Source organism: Ptychodera flava, chromosome 20 (assembly GCF_041260155.1).
Source record: "Ptychodera flava strain L36383 chromosome 20, AS_Pfla_20210202, whole genome shotgun sequence".
In the NCBI taxonomy this organism is placed as follows: Eukaryota; Metazoa; Hemichordata; class Enteropneusta; family Ptychoderidae; genus Ptychodera; species Ptychodera flava.
Window position 1 is genome coordinate 29,366,834 of NC_091947.1, and position 23,204 is coordinate 29,390,037.

Here is a 23,204-nt window from a genome sequence, read left to right on the forward strand (position 1 = left end):
TTAGGCGGTGCGACTGCTGCCGCGGTAGCAACCAAAGATCTCCTTGAACAGAAAAATATTATTCCTGCAGAACCTTATACTTCGTAATGGGCACCTTCGGAATATTATTCATCGAACATTTATACTTAGTAATATATACATACAACGTACAACGATGATCATTGGATTGAAAGCAAAACAGGTGAACCTGTTACTGTTAATTTTTACCCTTGTATTGACACGACACAGTTTACGAAGATAAGACTGCTAGAGTGCGGACTATATAATTCATGGCATAACATAACATCGACGAATAATGTAATAAAATATCAAGAAGGTGACCAACCGAAGAAGACTAAATCAATACGTCCAGGTAACTACAATATCGATACGTTAAACAAAGCAATCGGGTTGAAGCAAAAAATTAATTTTGAAAAACATCTGCCGACAAACCATGTTTATCTAACTTTGGCTAAAGATATTAAAGTCTATTTCAATGCCACAGGTAGCTTCGCCAACGTCGTCGGCTTTTCAGATAAACCTGAGAACAACCCAGTTATAAAAAGTACTATGAGTCCGAAGAAAGTGGATTTCTTAACAGTCACTAAATATATAGTTCATTCAGATGTAGTCGATGTTACTGGAATTATGTTTCATTTGGTTCGGGTGCCTCCGGAGGATACATACAGGGGAAAGTATCGAACTGTTTACAAATACTTCCCATCCGGATACGAGAGAAATAAGTGAAAAGGTTACTTACGATTTTAAAAACGGAGCAATTTCTATGCCATTGAGAAAAGGGGGAGATTACATGAATTCAATGCGTATCTGGATAACAGATCAGGATGGGAACATGATCGATTTCAATAACTGGCCAATTAGCTTTTGTATTGAATTATTGTAGTCCCGAAGCGGGGCCGGTGTAACCCTATCGGAAGATAAACCATCCCACGACCAATCCTCCAGCAATATAGATCATCTCATATTTCTTTTGCTCAGGACTGGGCTGATAATAATCTGAGAATTGAACTTCTTTGCCTGACGTAGAGTTGCTTTGCACCGCTTCTGCTTCTTCCAGGATTTCTGCATCTGTATCTCTTAATTCTGCCGCAGCATGTGCGTCCTTTGCCTGATTTTCTCTTTCCCAGTCAGCCTGTAGTAATCTTTTTTCTGACCAGACGTTGCGATCATGTTCAAATTTTTCTAATGCTTTATCATGTCGGACCTTCTCTTCAATAAGAGCATCACCATTACCGGAAAGCTTTTGTCCGATAATATTTCCTCCTGTGAATGCCGTTGCATTTAATACAGCACCGAGAACTGTCATTCCTATAGCTGAAGCCATGGTTGTGTATATTACAAGGTATTATTTTAATTTTCACTGTATATAGGTCCCTACGGAGTATGTCTGATCCAAGTGGCTTCGGTCTAGGTACAATTCGTATGCAAAATCTTGAGCTTGAAGATCTGAGTGATGTTAAAGTTAACAATAATACTAAAATGGCTGCTAATCATAATAAGGATTACGTCCTTCGTTATAAAGACCGCGAAAAATATTTCGTTTTAGCCAATGCCGCGGCGCCACCCCACGAACATGCTGTAGAATTTTCCGAACTTAAAGACATTGATGAAACTGTAATTGACGCCACAAAGGCTTCGAATGATTCTACTCCTTTTGCTCTGACATGGGATTCGGCTAGTCAGAAATTCATGCCTTATAATGTGCCGCGTAACATCTTAGATATATTGGGTAGTGAAATTGCAGGAGGTGTTGCTGAACCACCAGGAACTCCGAATGTGATTTATTTTGATAGCAATGTAAACAAATATAAATTGTTAGATTTTCGTAGTTGGCTTACTCCTACGAATCCATACATTGCACTTCTTGGTATACCGATTCACCTTAAAATAGTCCTCTTAATACAATAATGAAGGCAGATAATACACTAAGAAGGTGGATAAACGAGGGGAGAATTATTGCTCGTATACAGCTAGCGGAGTTCCAGTTAGATTATTTTGGGACACAACTTTAAAGAAACTGGGTCTTAAAAGTGTTGGTGATGAGGCAGCTGTTCTCACTTTACAGACTGTAAATCAACAGATGACTGATAATATGAAAATACTTCAACATGGTACAGTTCTCATTAGATGTGTAAAGTTAGCTACGGGAGATGAATTTGACGATTTGGTTGGATATTATGCTATGAAAACAGATAACAGAACAACTTGTGATATTATCATAAGTATCGATAAAGATCGGGGAGGGGAAATGAGTATTGAATGTTTTGTTGGTGGGAATAGAATAGAGAACGACTTAGGAACTACATTTGTACGTAGAGATAAAAGAGTGAACACTTTAGATATCAGTACCATTCATCTGAAACGACTCATATTATTTGAAGTAATGGTCTTCCGTCACATTTTAAGTTCAGAGGAAATTACTAAAATTTTATCTATCAGGTGAACAAGTTCGCACCGATAGGAACTCCGAGTTCAGACCTCAGTCATGCAGTTGGAAAAAATTCACATCAGCTAGACTCCGCGACCGGCCGGCCGGACTGACAACGGGGCTCCTTTATATAGGCTAGTTTGATGGTGATGACTCACACGGAATTTCCCGTACATGTATAAACATGCTCAGCAGGGAATTTCCCCGCTTAGTTCAGGACAATGCACTGCTGCGCGTGAGTTCGTATATAGGTCAGGGTTATACTTTAGTTACATGGATGGTTAATTTTTCCTTCGCTTCATGTAGATAAATGAATAAAATGGGGTGTAAAATTCTTACTTCATCCCAGTTGCCCACGTTTACTTTACTACTGATGACTTCAATCTAGATTAGACTTTTATTTGAGATAAAATGTTTGACATACACGAATAAAGATATGATATCAATTGAATTATTACTCTTTATCTTGACAAAATGTCACTGAAACCGATGAGCCAATTTGTACAGCAACGCCCTTTCTTTCAAATGTGCAATATGTAGTTGGTAGTGCAAGAGTTGGTACCCATGGAACAGAGACGGCGATCGCTGAACGTAAAAACGGATCTTATTCTATGGCTTCCTATCTTCATGATTCTTCCTGTTTTACGTCAACACCTCCGCTACAAATCTCAATATAACCTGAGAATATCAATCAAAGAAAAAAGTCATATGTCATTGAGAGAGATTTATTCTGTTTATTGGCTTTTAGCTATGGAATTGTGAACCCCAACCCCGCATTGAGCCGACAAGAGGCCCGAACACAGCACTGTCACTATTCTTATTGTCACAGGCACTCTCTCGAGGTCACAAATTCAACACATTCTTTTTTCTCTGTTTATTGTTCTGTCGTGAAGGCAAACATAATCACGAAGTTTTGCGTACAAATACAAAGGCTGTGTGACGACCAGCTCTGGCAAGTCTCAAAGTCCGACTGCCACACCGTCCGGCGATTGGGTCCACCACACTTTACGACAGTGATGTTGAAAGTTGTAGTGTATACCTCTGATACCTAATACATGTAAGTTAATCTCCATTCTCTTTGACAATGTTTCTAACAACTGTGCAAGAGCTGTCATCATTTATAATATTTGCCAATTAGGTCAAGTTTCGGTGACCGTTCAGTCCGAACTATCAACTTCACTTTATTTGATTTACACACTGCACTCGAATCGCTTCTTCAAAGCAAAGAGTTTATTGACCGGGAGACAAGGCGACAGGCCATGGGAATGGTTAGTATAACTACGTATAGACTAACTCCAACTTCAGCACGATTAATTTGATAAAACACAAGACGTAAGGGAACGTCCAGTCAATACGGCTGGAGTGGACCTGGAGATCCTTTTTGTGCCTTCGTCAAAACAAGTGAACCCCTCTTACCTATTCAAACAAAAATTACCACAAACTTTCAGAAAATGATAAAAGTTTCATTACTCCATCCAAGGAAAAAATTCTAGAGTTTGTTTTTACAATAAGCTATTTCCAGATTTTTGTTCTTTGTGTTAAAGCTACAGTATAAAGTATAACTTTTGACAATTTTTACAGAATTTTTATTCCATTATTAACCACAGCTTCTTAGAGTGTACTTCCTACAGCATTTTGAAATACCCACTATTTTGATCTGTCACCGTGGAGTGTCCGTGTGTGATTCGTATTGTTATAGCAGACAATAGAGTAAAAGTCCCGACCTGATTTTGACTATCAATACTAACAATGCAGGAAACACATAGGCCTACAGTCAGTGTTGACAAACAGGGCACTGGGTATTTCAACACACTCTGGAAGTATACCTAGGAACCGTTGCTTACGCATGCAACAAAAACCTGAACAACAATTGTGACTTTAAAATTACACTTCTGTTGCAACGATCAGTATTTCGGTCATCGTCCTAAACCACGCGTCCCTTTACGGCAACAGCTTGATGCTACTTAATCTTTGCGTAGATCCGCGGAGCGGAAATCATGCTCTGACACGCGAGAATGTGTATCGGTTGACACCATAGTCGGCATATTCTTAAATATACAAACAATTATATCTGGCATTAAAAATTTTATCGTCAAACAATGGCCACTAAAAATCTTGTCTTGACAAAAGCATCAGTGGAAAGAATGTTTTCCAAGACCCTGCTCTTCTCCAATTTCATGTGGTATGGATAGTGTTTACACTGTTAAGAAAACTTAGAAAAAAAACACAAAAAAAGTTATGCTATTTTGCTGCTATAAATTTCATTGATTTGATCATCATCATCATCATCATCATCATCATCATCATCATCATCATCATCATCATCATCATCATCATCATCATCATCATCATCATGTGACCAGGGTATATCTCTGGGTCTGATGTGTAATTCGTCATTGTTTCTAAACGATTTGAATCTGTCCCTCGGTTTCCTCGTTTTTTCCTGGCCACAGTTGCTTTAAATTTGTACTACTTTCCCTTTGGTCAGGATATTTTAACCATATCCATTGAATTCCGCAATGAACTGCCACAAATAATATATTTAGTTTCTTTGCCTTACTTTAGCCAAAGTATGCCAGGAACCTGTCATTTCCGCTCTGCTTGTAAGGCTTGGCAAGACAAGCCTTTATGGCCATGGACAGAATATTAATAAGGCAAAAACCTATGTACTTGTATTCAGATCATACTTGATGTACTTCAGAGAATCAAAACACTCGGAAAATACACTTTTATTTCCCGGAATATCATTTGTACGCTAAAACAAGGCTTACACTTTAAAAACCAACAAATCAACTGACTCCCACCACAACACACCACCATCGTCATATCCTGCATGAAAACACAAGAACCCCACCTCCTTTTGCCGCTTTCCAATTTCAGATGACCTATGGATCCCCCAATAGTAATAACTGAACACTCCCTAACATGTACTGCCGTTGATAAATGCATCGTTACATTGCACAGGACTCGCAACGTCACGCGTCTACTGTCTAATTTATGTTTTGAGTTTAAAATATTCTCATGGTGGAGAGGTACGCTGGTGTTGAAATTTCCTGTTGGGAACGTGACGGTGCATTGCAAAGTTCTATGGTGTTGTCGAGATTGAACAGTCACATGATTTGTAAAAGAATTCACATTCGTGATTTTTTTGTTGACATTGTGTCGAGCGGTTGAATAACTGTTAATAATAACAGGAAGAATGTGACAGTTGTTTGATCTGTGCAAGCTGAAATGTAGTTTCCGAAAATAGTTACGACGTTTGAGTTCCTGGAGGTTTCATTGAATTTTAATGGCAAGATATCAGAGTACTAGTTCCTTCTCATTTGCTTTTACCGCACATATGTATGTATGTATGTATGTATGTATGTATGTATGTGTGTGTGTGTGTGTGTGTGTGTGTGTGTGTGTGTGTATTTCTCTTTTCACTTTTCCCGTGTCCAGTAATTAGAGCAAATACCTTTCAAGATAACATTGTTTTCTTTTGTTGTGCAATAAATTCACGAATCGTCCGTTCAAAAAACAAAGGGTAGCTTCATTGTCCAGTTGCAAAGTACATACTGTAAAACAAAGCAATAGAAAACAAAGCAAAATGACAAGATTTTTCGGGTCTTAAAAATGCATATCTAGAAATCATCGGATTTTTTGTGAAAGATCAAACGGTCGATTTTTCGAAATGTGGCAATCTACTTTAGGTTCTCATCGATGTTTGTCAGTAAAAGACCGTTGGGACAAAAATGACTATTGTTGTCATTAACGGCGATCATATATAGTTAAAATGATAAAGATGACATAATCTGCTTGCCATCGTCTTTATTTTTTGTTACACTGAACAGGAAGTTGTATACTTCTTAACGACAATGTCTCTGAAAAGCTATCCTTCATTCTGTCTATCGAACTGTGGGATCGAACTTGACACTGCATTGTTGATATCACATCAATATGTTTCATAACATGCAATTAATCGTAAAAATACTACAATTCATTATGAAATGACGATCTACATTTTCGCAGCGCTTGTTTCGTACTTGGCATACGAATCAAGAACACGATCAAACACGGATACTGTGGATCGAAGTAAGCCTTGTTGAGCAAATGTTTGCTCAATTTTGACTTCACACCTGTCGTATTCGTTGCTATCGTGACAACGTGACAGTTAACTATGTTCTCACTAACGACAGTAATATCGCCGAAACAAGTACAGGCGTAAGTCCGACTAGATTTACTGCAGTTAAAGTCTCTGAACCCCGTTCTACGTCTGAAACTTACGCTCAGATGTATGTCTCGCCGTGACATGTCTGTCTTCGAAGTAAATCCACGCATACAACAAACTTAATTGCGAAAGAGGGGAGGGGGTGGCGGCTACCGACATCATTTGGTCGCCCTTCAATAAATTGAACATAAAATCATGTGAAGTTGGCAGGAGGGGTTGTCCCCCACAAACAACTCACTATTTATAGTCTAATCGGGACAACAAGACATTTATTGATTGCTACAACTATTGAAAGTGTACACTGTTTACTGACCGTCCATAGTAACTGGTTACGTAATTGGAAGGGACCCAAAAGAGAGTGTGTTCACTGTAGATGTCATTGGAGGTGTTGTGGAGTGTCAGCACAACGGTCGAGAAGTATGAGTTTCGCTGAATGAAATATTGAACGGAAGAGTTTCCAACATCAACAGCGAACATAACAGTTTCCTTGGTCCTTGATATACCTTTGAAGTCCTTTTGCGAGGTGAGTGAGTGTTGTTCGATGTAGTGACTCCGCGTCACCAAATGCTGTTTGATCTTGTGTATACAATCTATACACGCGGTCCGCTCTTTGAATTGAAATGAATCGAAATGAACTGAATCGAACTTTGAATTTCTCTGAAAACTTTCAGAGTAGTATTATATAGGTTTCACCACAAACTAAACGTCTCTACAACAATAGCATATGAGGCTTTAAAATATAATTAACAACACCTTTCAAGTATATTTTACATCTTGCAACAATCAGCTGAACAATGAAATGAACAATGTGTTTGTATATCCAATCAAGGAAGTGCTACAGTCTAAAACCAATGTAGTGGGCAGATGAGGTCGAAAGTTATATATGCTTCTTGAAACTGTCTGTCACTTTGGACGGCAAGTGTAGGGTCCGGGCAACGACCTGACTATAAACGCTTCTTTCCGACCCTGTTCAGTATTTTTAAGAGAACACAGCTACAAAATCGATATCTATAGACACAGCATTTGAATGTTACTACCATTATGAAGTTCTTCTCATCTAAACTGTCTGTAGAGGCGCATAAAGATAATTTGAAAATTTTGGGTATCTCAAAACGTCATCCCGGTTCTTGGACTTCACCAAGCACGAGATATATTCGCTCAAAGCTCTTTATATTCTATTCCTTAAACAAATGCAAGAGTGTTCAATGAGTACGATAATGATAATTATATGATCCCATTCTTGTGAATACAATGTGATCTAAACACTGTTGTTTTCTTTACTATGTGAAAGAAAATCTTATTGTTGCCTTTTCAACAATATAGACTACTGGGATTTAATTGTCCTTTACTTGCACTGCTGTTTTGCGTACCTCTACCTGGCACATGGAGTAATATGTTTTCAAACTGAAAGTTTCACACTTCACGTCAACAGAAATCACTCTGAACTACGACCATGTCTTACATGAGAGGCGACATCACATTCATTACGAAGTCAGAGTCAAACCAAACTCCGGCCAAGGTGAGAATGTTAATGTCTTTGTCTCCTTCCCTAGGGTTAACTTATCCCTATTCCATTCGTTTACTCTCGTTATCATACGAATATAAAATATCCAGCTCAAACGTTGATACCAGCTTCTAGATGAACTGATTTTCAACTTGGTGATGAATTAGAGCATGTTTTCTCCGAGATCATAACAAGACACGGAAACTTCTTTTGATAAAATAGTATTATTGTTAATACTTATTGAAAGAAAACACAAACAGCGAAAGTGGTTGCAAATTAAATATTAAACATCGTTTGTCTCTCCTTATTCCAACCTAGCCTAACTATTCTTCCATAGAGTTGTGGCAAGTATCGCACAGTTTAATCCATGGCGGTGTGTAAGGAACTGGATGTCAACAAGGCACGCTAACCTCGATCGGAAAAATGTCAACAGTAGAGAAACAAAGGGCTATTTATGCACTGAAACAAAATAGTCTTGCAAGCCGTTGTAATCACCTATGCCTGTTTTATTTTCATTTCCAGTTTATCCTTGTGGCGGACGAGCAAGACTATAAAGCTGCAGCGAGAAATGTGCTTGGAATAATGCTGATAGAATGGGGGTATACCAAACCCCAGCTGATGATCTCGGTGGTGGGCGGGTCACGACGATTCAATGTTAAAGAAAACCAAAAGAATGTCTTCGTGGATGGAATAAGACAGGTAAGAGTGAAGGTCACTTAGGAGAAAACAAAAACTTTGATTAAATTATCTAAATATTACTATTAAACCACGTTGTGTAAAATAAATATCTTAAAGTTAAATTAAATCTAACATTTTGTTGTACTTTATTTACACAAATAAATTTGAATATTTGAGTAGTGAACATACCAAGCAGTGGTTTTAGGCAACCCTGGATACCAACATAATTTGGATCGTCAAATGGACGTAACATCAATGACACTGTAAGCATTTTATTGCCACCAGTGTCCAGTGAAAGGAAGGCATGCCTACACTGTGCGGTAAAAATGCCCGGTTTAAAATGAATTTATGACAGAAATGATACTTGGTATTCACCAAATATCGTCCACTTTCATCCTCACTTCCTTTAAAGGGACATAGCTATCTCTTGCGATGGCATTTCTATTATTTTGTTCTGGAAAACAAGTAGATTTTCTTCTTTTCTCCTAAACTATTTTGAAATAAAAAGAGTTTGCCTCAAAAACTCAACTCATTACGTACATAAAGATCGTTGTTGTTGACATATGAATTTCAGTCCGGAGCAAAATTGAGTTTCTAACAATACCATAAGGTATTACAAGCAGAGAGACTATATTAACAAATAATGTTGAATACTGGGTATTTCGCCAAGACTTATGTACCCGAATATGACATGAAGACGTACATTACAAGCTGAACTAAAATGATTTAAAACATATCAAACTTACGAACTTTTAATAATCTCATATAATGTAATCAACATTGGCTGTGGTATTTTTTTTACATATCTCCCGCTATTGATCTGTCAGTGTTGTAGACAACTGGTTCATCCATTTTCGAAATTCCATCATCAAAGAAGTTGTGTTTTTTTCCCTTGCATAAAAGCTTCTTAAATCAACAACTTAACTGCATAGTTTGTTGGCAAATGAAACAGAGCTCGTATAACATTCATCATATTGGTTTCAGTCAACGGTGCATGTGTTGCAATGTCTGTGGACCTGTACATTAGCTACAATATTTGTCGTGGTTCCAAATCCTAAAATATGATTTCAACGATCAAATTTCTCAATAGATATTTGTATGAGTGTAATAGCAGGATGATGAGAATCTCTCGCTGATTGAAATTACTTGAACTAATACTTTGAAAATAAAACCATGAAAATCTTGTCAAAATATATGCTGTTGTCCTTTAATTTGTCCATTAAAGTTCAATTTAATCATAGGAAATTAAGGCTCAAATTTTGTTTTTATTGCTTGTCGATGCTCTTATGTGTTTTTTCCCTAAAAAATACACAATGAAGAGTTAAATGATAGTGTTTTTTTATTTGTTCCCAATGACACAAAATGACATAAAACACACATGACATTACCGTGATTAAGGCTGATGTTAAACTGCCCGAAATGCATACTCTCCTCCAAACAAAGATCAGAAACAATAACATCATTTGAAGCATTTTATTGGGCATTTTTATTTTCGACAAACGTATCACTGAAACATGTACATTTAGTACACAGACAACATAACCACAATTAAATAAGCGCTTGAGTTCCCCAGAGTTCGATTGTATTCTGTGAAACGAAAGTGATTTTAACTTCATGGCAAATCATATGACATGCCTGGAATCAGTATCCTTTTATTTGTTTTGATTTCAGCTGACAAAGACAACAGGTACCACGTGGTTGATGACGTCAGGGTCCAATGTCGGCGCTGTGACTGTGGTGGGAGAAGCAATGACAAGGATCAGTGTCAAAGTTCGAGACAAAGTGTCGTGTATCGGAGTGACAAGTTGGAGTGGTATCGATGGGAAGGAAACAATTATTCAACGGCCCAAAAAGGTTAGAAACAGAATGAATATTTTGCCCGCATTTACACTTCTGAAGGTCCAAAAAGATTGGAAATCATTGGCAGAATTTAGAATTACCTATACCCTGCACTGAGCAGTGATACTTCATCAACCAAATGAACTCAATCGCAACGAATCTGACGAGTCATTATCATTTTGATAATGCAGCGCCACAACCTTCGTTACCTACTGTTCTCCAATTCATTGGAAGCTGGATTTTATGATGTTAATCTAATTTTCACGGTGGTTTACAATGATTTATCTTTCATTGACCTAAAATAGGTGAAACCGTCGATGTTTCTTAAGAAAACCGGAGGTGGAATGGACAATATGGATGCCGTCATCGGTGAAGACAGAGATGCAGCAGGCAATGCTATCTACTTGACTCCCGTGGAACGTTTCAACACTTCTGGTGATGAGGTATGTATGATTCGATTTTCACAGTTATTTGTCTGTACCTCGTTTATGTAATTTTGCATGCGCAATGCAACCTTCATTCCTGTTTTTTCGACCATGTTGTTTTTCGATGGTATAGCCAAGTCGCCGTACTACTGTATTACACCCGCTCAATTCAAAGATGCAACAGAGTGGAAATGAGTGAAAATAAATGCTTGATTTAATTTTCAGACGTGAAGTATCAATTTTCGACTCCTATGAGAATGTAATCGCTACTTTAAATGTGCGTTTTGAGCTAACTGAATCATTAAAACCCTTTAGTTTTTTTTTTAAAAACAATATTAATCGTATTTTCATTATTCTAAAGACAGTCAGTACAATTCTTCCGTGCTACTTAATCAGTAGTTACCACATAGTTTTACACAGTGATGCATGATGACGGATATTTTCATTTTACTGAGATAAAAGGGCGAATATTGCAAACTTTATTAGGGAAAAATTACAGAAACTAACGTTTCATGTGATTTAAACTTTGGTCATCTGAAGTTTGTGTTTGACCAAAAAAATGAATTATTGCGTTTTGTATACGGTATCGGATATCTGTTTATGTATGATGTATGAAAAATTACTGATGTGAATATTTTCATGTTTTCCATTTTTCCCTTTAGCATTTTTACTCTGGTCAGTACAAACCACCACAGCTTAAGAAGGAGGGACCAGTGCCGTTGAATCCTCATCACACACATTTCATATTCGTCAAGAAAGACGATCCCGAGGAAGAAGAACATTTCAGAGTCAAACTGTGGGCGGAAATTCAGAAACTATTGACTTCCGGATCATTAGGTAACGAAACGCCCTCTATACATATTCTATGATCCCCGAGTTCGTGTCGTTAGACAATTATTTAAGCATGGCATAACATAGGTCCAAAGTGTATTCAGGGTACTCACAAGAGATTGTTTTAGGGTGGTAAAGTGAACTTTGTCCCTTTCCTCATTGATCGGATATATACCTTAAAATTCAGCTTATGTTTTTGCATTGGAAAATATGTATAGTGGCAAGGAAAATGGTTAATAGAGAAGATTTCTTCTTGTTGTGCTTTAACTCATGCACTCTCACATTTTTATTAGAATACCCTGTGAGTATAGATCTGCTACGATTAAAATTCAAAAGTTCTCACGTATTCTCAAGCACATCAAATCGTAATTCTCCAATACCCTATTCTAATCCAATGAATACACGTGAACGAATTTATTTTCAATGGACGAAAATAAAGCGATGACAGGAAACACCGATTAAATGTATACGACAAAAACATAGGAAAGAGTTGGTCCGCTGTTCTAATAACGCTATTACTTTTACTGTTCACCATCCAGGACCAGAAGATCGCCCCGCTGCGGTCGTCATGATCCAACTAGAAGGTGGAATTGATACGACGAGGACAGTCAGAAACACTCTGAAGAAAAACACACCGATCATCATTTGTGAAGGTACAGGAAGGGCGTCCAATTACCTGTCTTATGCATGCAAACACTGCGATCGACTCGAGTAAGTTTCCTTGTTCGCCTTTTCTTTTTTAAGACTCTTTCCATTTTTCTTGCATGTAGGCTGCCATTGGCATAGATATGCTATGCGCGTGCGTAATGTTCTCACAGACTTTTCCTACAACGTTTACAAAAGATAGTAATTATGACAATGATGATCATCATGACCGTCGTCGTCATCATCATCATCATCATCATCATCATCATCATCATCATCAACCATCTCTCCCTATATTTCTATAGTGATCTTTTGGAGAGATACCCCGGCTACTTTGGAAGAATGATCGATGCAGCGCATCCTGGAGTTAGTGCTAAGGAACACAAGAGCTTATTAGACCAACTGTTGAACTACATTGAAGATGTCATGGAAATGAGAAAACTGGTGAGTTTCAAAGAGCATTTGTTAAAACATACTCAGACACCGCCAATGAAAGGGAGTGGTCTACGGCAACACGTAGAACAATTTTGATGGTAAATGGTACAAAATTTGCATAATTATTATGCGTCTCAGAAGAATAAGTTTTTACCCAACGGTCACCATTGTATTACAAATAAAGCATTATCAAAGATCGTTCATTTAAATGACGACAAGATGAAACACATCTGCATGAGTATTATTTGGAGTTATTTTAGTATTGACACATAAATTTATTGTAACGCTTGCATTTCAGGTTGAAGTCTTTGACATGGACGGAGAGTTGGAGATGGCAGGATTCGATCTTGCAGTTCTTCGAGCATTGCTGAGAGGTTGGTAAAAGTTAATCTTAGGACATAGTTTGTAAAAGCATTCTTACGATCTGCTGTATAAAATCGGCGTACATATAGTGAATTTGAGCTGTGCGAAATGCATGATATACATTACCAACATGTTAAGATAGCACGCGCCTCGACATTGAAAGACCTGAACTTTTGCTCAAATTTTCGTAAGGAAACTTTAAACCATACGCTTTTGAAACAATAATAAAAAGCAGGGGTCACCTAGCAAAATTTAGTAATAGAGAAAAATATTATCAGATATTTAATGACTTTAAATTCAAAGTGGCCGCCATCCCTGTGTTAATGCTATAGCGAAAAATTATATTTTCGATTTTCACAAAAATAAGCCAGTGAAAACGTGGTAGAACAGAAAAGTATAGTATATATTTGAAAGTCCGAATATCTGTCCCCGCGGCGCATTCTACCTTAAGTGGTTACCTGTCTCTCTGAACAACTCAGTAGATCTAGATCACTGTCTCTTATAATATGTTTCAACGAAAAAACCTTCAACATCGTGCACTTTTATTTCAGCTCGTGGTGTGAGTAAAGAATATCTAAGATTAGCCTTTGACTGGAATCGTTCTGACATCGCAGAAGAAATGTTCAAACAAGACACGATCAATCTTCGCGATTCTGATGTAAGTGACCTATGACACATGACGATGCATTTGTTTTTGTTGTTGTGTTCGGTACAATGGACACTATATAGAAATTGAAGTTCCAAAATCATATCTTTTTTTTCACGTCAACTTTGCGTATAGCCACATCAGCTATTATAACTATACGGATATCGATGTTCGATAATTTGAGGATGTTATTACATGTAAAGCAACCGTTCAACGTCTATGTTTACGTGGTTTGTAATTACACACTTTACAAATACACAGCCGTCGTATAAATGTGTGAAAAATCACCTTGACTTGGTTCATTTCAGACACAAGCATTAATGACACGAGCTCTTCTTGAAAAAGAGAATCGAGTTGGTTTTGTTGAGTTGCTCATTGAAAATGGACTTTCCCTTGACGAATATCTCACCATCGATCGAATAGAACATCTCTACCAGGCGGTAAGTCCCTGACAATATTCAACTGATAAACATTGGATTTTAGACAAACTAAAACCTTGGTGTCCATCCTTAACCCCGGTTTTAACAGTTATCGACACAAACTTCCGTCTCGGATTGCGCAATGGAAATATGATAATGAATTACTGACCATTTCATTTAGGCTTATGCAACAATCTGATCGTCTTTCGATGTACATAACTGTCTCTTGTCGATCATACATAAACTCTCACTTATGGCTCTAAACAGTACAATATTTATATATTATCTTATAATCATTTTATGTAAAGATGAGCTTATTCTATCTAATTTTACTTTCTTTTTACATTTCACAGCATTCAAGCAAAAGTTTGATTCCAGAACTTAAGGAAGTAAGCAAGCTTAATAATTATTTTTACGATTCTTTTCTCAAAACATTTTTCTTTGGTGCTTTGTCGTACAGAGGGAAGTGGTTGCAACTTCTTGCCAACATCATGTCCAAACTGAAGCACTCAACGGCGATATAATAATTGATTAGTACAACCTTTACGAAATTCATTGAACATGCGAGACTTTATGCAGGTTATATAGTTCACACGAGGGTTCATGCACATTTAGTGTAGTGCTGGTTATGCCGGCAAAGCAAGTGGATGACATACAGACAACATAACCAAAATTTTCGACGTTCTGAGTCGACCTTTCTACGGCCCTGTTCGATTGTGCATATGTATGTTGCTACTTTGGCAATAACAAATATTTTCAACAAATATCAAATACTTTTAGACCCTGTCAATGCCAATGAATCCCTGTTTTTTCTTCCAGAAAAGAGCCAAACTCTCCTACAAACGTGACATAATGCCTCTGATAGGAACACTCATGAATAGTTACTACTCACCTCCTCAATGTAAGTCAATAGTCATTTCAACCTTTTGTAATTTTTCCCTTGAGTGTTCTTTAGATAGACGACTTGAGTCTCAATGGTGCTATCCCCTCTATCTCGTCACTTGGGCGTTAACTTTGTTGTGCATTTACCTTTTAACGTACTTTTATGCGATGATACAACATTAGTCCTCAACGTTGCCTCTTGCTCCCTCCCATTTTTGTTATTTTCGTTACAGTCTAGAGATAATTAGAAGCAGCGTCTGTACCAGCGACTTTGTATAAGCTAGCAAAATGTGGTTACATTTATTATTAGCGAACTGGTCCTTTCACGGCACGCGTAAAAATGTGTTAATTTGCATGTTTCTCTCAATCTTCAGTAATCGACGGAAGCAAGTTCGACAGGCCTTACCGTGAACTGTTGATTTGGTCCATTCTTGCCAACAGGTCAGTTTTTTCAGAGTTCATCAAAACACTGAAACACTTCCGCCTTTTACAATGTTATACGGAGTACCTGTTCAGGGGCGATTTCGAGAAAATATTTGACATATTCATGACGAATTTACATAAAAATGAGTTGTCATACCAGCAAGCAATTCGGTAGTATGAATATTCTGAAATACGATCGTTTCCTATAGTTAGTGATCGAGAATCTTGTCCAACTTACGTTTTATTTAGTTCATTCAGTTTCTATTACACCAGCCATCATTACTAACATTAACGAATATAATCGTGATGGTTTTGACTCTGCAGACCGGAAATTACCGAATACATGTGGGAGAGCGCATCAGAACCTCTTTCTCTGGGATTGGTTGCTACCAGGCTTTATCGATCCATAGAGTCATTGGCTGCTGACCCGGATGAAGCCGCCAAATGCACAGAACACGCCGAGTAAGCATTTGATTTTCAAATGTTTTGATCACGAATGTTCATTGATATGAAGTGTAATTGATTCTCCTTCCAATAAGGTGTCTTGCAATCTATTATGAAGAGGAACAGAAAGCAAAACACAGTGCACGCAAATTAGTACCATTGTAGTTTGCTAAACTAAATATTCTTCCACGGTTTATGCCGACAATCAAGAAATATCAACAATCAAGAAAAAAACAATAAATAGACACTGAACAGAGATCTACATGTGGTTAAGATTGTGGTGTTGAGCAAGTCCTAGTCTGCATTTACTAATGGCAAAATATATATTCATATGCTACAAGTGCCGTCAAAATTTGAAGGCTGAAGGGTCAATCCTAAGTTTAACGTATTGCATCGTAATTTCTTATCCAGTGAATTCGAAAGGAAGGTCTGTTCGTACCTGAGTAGTCTAAATACCTTGGACGAGAAAGTGACCAGAACTCTGCTCTGTACTCCTTGCCCGACGTGGGGTAACCAGACACCGTTAGATCTTGGCGCTGTGGCCGAAAGCAAGGTAATTTTGTCATAATCTAGAAAATGCTTGTCGTACTGATGAAATGCAAATTTTAAAGCTATTTTTGAATCCTTTTATATGAACAGAGAAGGAGCGTATGAACACAAAACGGATTATGGATGCTTTTTGCCATAAGTATTTACATTTCAGTATTTTATTTCATACATAGTTTAACATCAGTTACATACTCATATGATTTATGCATTTCGATAAACTTGACTTAATTCAGAAACAAGAAAGATCAGATCATGCAAGACCAGTGACCGATGAATATTCCCCATTGATCGTCGATTCCCCACTCATCATCGGTTGATTGTATACCAAATAAATGCCAATTAATGCACTTGGAATAAATGAATGCTTTTATTCAGAAATCGAGCATTATATTTTGAAATTGGCAAGCAAACTTTTCTCACACCATTTGTGGTTGGTATTTTATAAATAGGATTTTTTATCACACACCTGTTGCCAAGAAATTCTTGAAGACAGATGGAACGGGGAACTTTTACATCCAAGTCATCTAAAGGTATTTAATTCAATTGTTTTTCCTGTCAGTTGGATTTTATTCATTTCGAAACATTTATTATAAACTGAATACATAAATTTATTTTGTAATCACGTTCAGAGTATTATCTCTTCTCAAAAGGCGGCCATATTACTGAATTGGATCGGTCCTTCTTCTTTCAATTTTCATAGACTGTGATTTTTGTTCATTATGATTCCAATTCAATATGCAAAAGTTGCACGAGAAAATTCCGTTTTCAGAATACTTTGACGCAGCCATATCCTCTTTTCACATCTTAAGTTCTATTCTTATTTCTTCACAGGTGTTCTTTGCTGTGATCTTACCGTTCTGTCTCTTAACAACAGTATTTCCTAAGTTTAAATCCGGTAAGTGCACCCGATTGCCAGTTCTCGAATGATTAATGATGATTATACGCCACGAAATTAATGATTACATATGCTCGACGAAAGAGGTTTTACTTCGCATCTTGTTTCTCCATTTTGGTATTACTGTGACGTCTCCTTTTTCAATCATTATACTGTCGTCGTTATTTAGGAGTTTCAAACAGCGCACCAACATGTGCTGTGTTGGGTGATTTGCGGCAGATTGCCGTTATTTTGTTACTATGTTAAAAGATGTGTAAAATTTTGGATACACTTATTGGAAATGCCAGAAACTCGCTTACCTGCTAAAGCATATAAAATGCTATTCAAAAGAGACGAATTGGGAAAGAGTACGTGGGCTACTGATGTGAAAAATCTTCTGTATCGATATGGTATGGGGCATGTATGGTTAAATCAAAGTGTTGGTAATACAGAGTTTTTCCTGTCAGAGTTTGTCAACAGAGTAAAAGATACAAAAAGGCAAGAATGGTGGTCAGATATAAGCACATGTGAGAAAACTAGTTATTATAGAAATTTTAAGACAGATGTAACGTTAGAACTGTATATTTCAAGTATAAATCTTTTTAAATATCGTCGAGCCTTGGCAAGATTTAGATGCGGAAACCACCCATTAGAAATAGAACTTGGACGTCATAGAGGAGTGGATAGAGAATTTAGGATCTGTCAATTATGTCACAAAGAAATAGAGGATGAATATCACTTATTATTTAAATGTAGTACATGGAACTATTTAAGGGAAAAATACCTTCCAAGTAATCTTTACAGGTCGCCATCATTGTTTACTTTCAATATACTTATGGAAACAAAAGACGAAAATCAAATAAAAAATCTAGCTCTATTTATCTATCACACTTTCAGAATTAAAAAGAAACTGTAACTATTGCTATTTTTTTCCTTAATCGCTGTAAATTTCTTCTTTTTTTTTCACGCCATACTTCTTTGTATTTCTGAAAAATACTTGTCTCTGGAAGACACATAGATATTGTAAGCTCATATAAGGGCCGGAGGCCTACATTATGAAGGAATAAAGTAATAGTTTAATTGACGTCTCCTTTTTCAATCATTCAATTGGCTGATAATTTTATTCCCATTTGTTGTAGATATGAAATTTCCCAGAAGAGTAGTAGCGTTTTATTGTGCCCCCATCACCAAATTCATTGCAAACTGGGTAAGTATAAATATAATGTGTAAGTCGTTTAAAATTTCAAAAGATTCGTAAGTCTGGCACTTTTTCTGGTGACCATTATGGCAAAATCTCGATTTGTAGGTCCAGGTTAATCTGTTGTTATTGTGAAATAAAGATAGATAGATTGATAAAAACTGAAAGTATGAAATATATTTTGATTATATAGCGGTTAAGACATTTGAACAATCTACAGTGAATTGTTCAGATGACAATACACTGTATAGGTGAATACCGCCGAAAATCATAGAGCATGCATTCAACACCGACCATGTGTGGTACAGAGCGTACCGAATACTGAATCTTAATAGTTCATTGAGTATATTTTTCAAAGTAACGAGCAAAATGGTCATGAATCATTCGTTTCTTAACAGTATCAATATCTGAAGTCTTTCCCACTTACTGTTAAACTAATGTTGCCTTTCATTTCATTCCAGGTTGCAACGTTCATATTCTTAGTGTTCTACAGCTACATGACGTTATATTACAGATCGGAAGTAGGTGTGGCGGATATTTTGTTGCATGTATGGGTTCTCACTCTGCTACTGGAAGAGTTGAGACAGGTAATATTTCATTTTGTGAATTGTGTTCGGACACATGAAATTTCTGTTACAGAAAAAGAATTGATGATCCTGACGATGTCATCATTGATGATAGTGGTGGTGGCGATAATTCCAAAGTAATCATGATCATAATTATACTGATAATGGCATATATTGTTATTAAAGTCATAATATTCCAAAACTATGAAATATGGAAAATGGGTTTCAGATTGCAAATTAATGTGAAAGAAGATGATTTGACATTCTTCATCGAGACGAGTTCAACCAATGTTCTGAGAGAATTCAATTTCTAATTTGATTCCCTAGATAATAATTCCACGCGACGAGTTTGAATCCATCGGGCAACGATTCCGGGCTTGGTTGTCCATCTTCTGGAATTGGATGGATCTTATCGCGTTACTACTAACACTAGCCGGTTTCCTGATCCGCTTCAACACACTGGAAGAAGCCTGGACCTATGACGTCAGCAGGAACCTGTACGCCATTGCGTGTACTATATTCTGGATACGTATATTAAGAATGTACCAATCAAATAAAAAACTTGGACCTTTCTTAATTATGATAAAAGAAATGGTAAGAAAATAATTTATTTTATGGTGCTCACTGAATTCCCATAGCAATGTCTTTATCGAAATTATCCTTGGTATGAACAGTTTGAGAAAATTTTCATCTCTATCAGAAGAATTTGCCTTTTTTAACAACTGAGGACGATACTGACTTATATACAAATATTCAGGATTGTAAAACTGATGTATTAATGAACATTTTTTTGTGACACAATTTTTTATTTAAAAATTACAGATGTGGGCGCTGTATTGGTTCTTGTTAGTTCTGATTGTATTCGTAATTGCCTTCGGCATCGCTGGAATAGCTATCCTATCACCCAATCAGAATCCATCTCCCAGAGTGCTCCGCGATATCTTTTACTACCCATATTACCAAGTCACAGTTGGAGATTGGCAGACATACACAGACAGTCTCTATGGTGACGACGCAGGTACGTCAATGAGAAATGTCGAATGGCGTCGTGCGAAGAAGATATGGTAACCGGTTGCAAATGTTGAGAGAGAGAGAGAGAGAGAGAGAGAGAGAGAGAGAGAGAGAGAGAGAGAGAGAGAGGCAGGCAGGCAGTGGTTACCTAGAAATACAGACAAACACAGACAAGCACAAAGAATAACAAAGACAGTCTATATCATTGAAATGATTAGACAAAGGAAGTGAGATTAAGGCAAAGAAAGACAGATTACAGTTTCGAATATCCGTTGTCATATATAGACTCATTTCTTCATGTTTTTATTCGTAGAAACGGAGTTAGATACCCTCGACGGTTACGTTTACTCTGTCCTCCTTGCTGCGTATATCCTCATCGGAAACGTGTTGCTGTTGAATCTACTCATTGCAATCTTCAGGTAAGAAACACTGAGTGACCACTTCAATTCCTTAGCACAAAATTGACTGTACAGCTGAGACTTCAAGTGCGTTTATTCAAGCGCGATTGGAGGTGTTTTCAGAAATGTGCATGTCATCCAGAATCGCTGAAGTCAAATACGTGGCAGCAGCAATTTCTCATCAGTTCAGTCAGTTATCCTCCAAATGGATGAGATCATGTTATGATGCTATCATAATGTGCAGGCTGTGAGCCACGCATAGCTTATTTTGTTACACCATGTCTTCACAGCACTGTGTACGAAAAAGTTGAAAGCAATTCGCTGACCGAATGGAAGTATAACAGATATTACATCATCACTGAATTCGAAGATGTACCACCGCTTGCAGCTCCATTGGTCGTATTGGGCCACTTGTACAGACTGGCGATTTGGGCAACGAAGTTCTGCAGAACCAACACTCAAAGTAAAGCAGTCGTTTCCTTTAGCAATACTTTCTTTGTCTACAATAACAAAATAGATCCTAAAATTACCCTATGTTGTATTATCTGTACAATATGCAAGGTTGTTTCGCAGCCACCACTCAGTATCGGCACAGTTCATAATAAGAATTTCTCAAGGAAACAGAGAAAGAACGTTACAGCGATTCTCAAACCTCAGTGGTTGAAGTACATGCCCATGGAAACAAAATCACACTAGATTTCAACAACTTTCCGTTCGACCATCGCCTGATTGTTGCAGTGATGTTTTAGTTGACCTTTACTTTTTTCACTTTTCAGTAAGCGACGATGAAAAAGCTAGACTATTGCATGAAAAAAACGAAATCAAGAAATATGAGTCAGAAGCAATGGACAACTATAAATTGCATACAAAGAAACAACAGGAAAGTAGCACTGAGGAAACGCTGAAGAAACTGGACGAAAGGTAAAGTCAAGGCCAAGTTTACTTGCATGAACAATAAAGCATTCTCTGGATTATATTTTGTGTCAAGTGTTTCCTGCTAGTACGACTTTACAGCATTATATCTGGTTTGTTACGACGAGCACTTGAAACGACTTGGATGATGCAAAATATATACTAACGGCTTCACTTGTGATCACCACCTGCATTCCATTGTCTTATTTTTTGTTTGCTTGCCGAATTGAGAAATAATCTTTTACAGTTGCACTCCGTCCTGGTTCAGTATATTAGACTACGAAAAAAATGGACTTTCTGTTGATTAAAATATGATCTATAATATGCCTGTTCTTATCTATGTTGTTTATGTTGTTTTGTTTTACACACAGGTTGCGAATGTTACTTGAAAAGGTGCGAGGTCTTGAAGAAGAGCAGAAAGTCTTGGTAAAGAAACGAGAAAAATGAAGATGAAGAATCGAGTTTATCAGAACACGTGATAAACCGGTACACACTGCAACTATGAAGAAGTAATGTTGAGATAGGATGGTTGGACAAGCATCCCATAATTTCACTCACATCATCTTTTTTCTACTGAATATGCTCATATTGATTGGAAAATGACTTGAGAATAGAAGATATATGAATTAATAACGCACTGTGCCACTATACTTATCCGTGGAAATGGAAGTCTCGATCTTCCAGTGTGTTTTAGTCAGAAAGGGTCACGTGAATTTTGAAATTTACATATTACTGTGTCACAACGTCCTTGGTTGTGATATTTAATGACTGTTAACGAGACCAATGGGGTCATTTGAACTCAAAGTGAAATAAGTTTGTCGACAACTTCCTCCATCTTGTCGTGAAAGAATTAACATTCGATATGGGAGAGTCAAAACGGGAAAGTACAATGAATAAATATACCGGCATGCAACGGGTGAAATTAGTTGGAATTCAATAAACCCCTATAGTGTGAATTCTTCACATTTTTTATTTTCTGTGGGTCAATTTTTCCCATTCAAACGTATCAGTACTTCAGTTTTAGTTAGCTGTCAGATATATTTGGTGCAAGAGGAGCATAACTGTGTATTGATAAACTGGTACAAGATTTTGTAAATATATTTATTATGTAATTTTATGCAATTTTCTGTGGAATGTTTCGGTGTAAGTTTTAAGAGTAATATCAGATGTACATGTATGTACAAATATTCCAGTATTGAGTTTGAAGTGAATTATGGGTAATAAAGATGGCTTCTGTAAGAAACGCTTGTCGACCAATAATTGTCATCTTTCTCGCCCATTTTCAGGTGTCTGTGTCAGTGAAAGTTAAAATTAAATCCCAGGTCGTACCAATCACGGAAAACTGTTTATATGGATTTTACAGCCTTAACAGAAGAATCGTTTTGCATTTTATATGACAGACATGTCTGGCTAGTGTATCTTCAAAGAAGTCAAACAATATATAGTAATAGTAATACCTCCTTCAATAATCACGAGTAATGTCCTGTGAAGACTCGCCCAACACTGGACAATGTTTACAAATAA

The 23,204-nt window shown here is 37.1% G+C and overlaps 1 protein-coding gene across 1 annotated transcript; it reads left to right on the plus strand.

Moving 5' to 3' along the window:
- Window positions 1-3,329: 3,329 nt before the first annotated feature.
- On the plus strand, window positions 3,330-22,923 carry LOC139120546 (transient receptor potential cation channel subfamily M member-like 2). Its single transcript, XM_070685016.1, has 27 exons — window positions 3,330-3,485; window positions 6,961-7,161; window positions 8,071-8,157; window positions 8,665-8,841; window positions 10,492-10,674; window positions 10,965-11,102; window positions 11,747-11,921; window positions 12,455-12,626; window positions 12,866-13,004; window positions 13,294-13,369; window positions 13,910-14,016; window positions 14,313-14,444; window positions 14,777-14,812; window positions 15,243-15,324; window positions 15,680-15,746; window positions 16,053-16,190; window positions 16,584-16,725; window positions 17,171-17,251; window positions 17,553-17,616; window positions 18,735-18,802; window positions 19,255-19,380; window positions 19,687-19,953; window positions 20,182-20,377; window positions 20,684-20,789; window positions 21,059-21,231; window positions 21,545-21,689; window positions 22,052-22,923. The coding sequence occupies exons 3-27, from the start codon at window positions 8,092-8,094 to the stop codon at window positions 22,125-22,127; spliced, it is 3,132 nt and encodes a 1,043-aa protein (XP_070541117.1). The 5' UTR covers window positions 3,330-3,485; window positions 6,961-7,161; window positions 8,071-8,091; the 3' UTR covers window positions 22,128-22,923.
- The last annotated feature ends 281 nt before the right edge of the window (window positions 22,924-23,204 follow it).

What these genes read in the sequence shown, in the direction of transcription:
- LOC139120546 (XM_070685016.1), top strand. Translation starts at nt 8,092, where the DNA reads ATGTCTTACATGAGAGGCGACATCACATTCATTACGAAGTCAGAGTCA. An exon ending in TGGTCCATTCTTGCCAACAG is followed by an intron (nt 15,747 to 16,052) that starts GTCAGTTTTTTC and finishes TTGACTCTGCAG; the next exon opens with ACCGGAAATTACCGAATACA. An exon ending in ATTTCCTAAGTTTAAATCCG is followed by an intron (nt 17,617 to 18,734) that starts GTAAGTGCACCC and finishes CATTTGTTGTAG; the next exon opens with ATATGAAATTTCCCAGAAGA.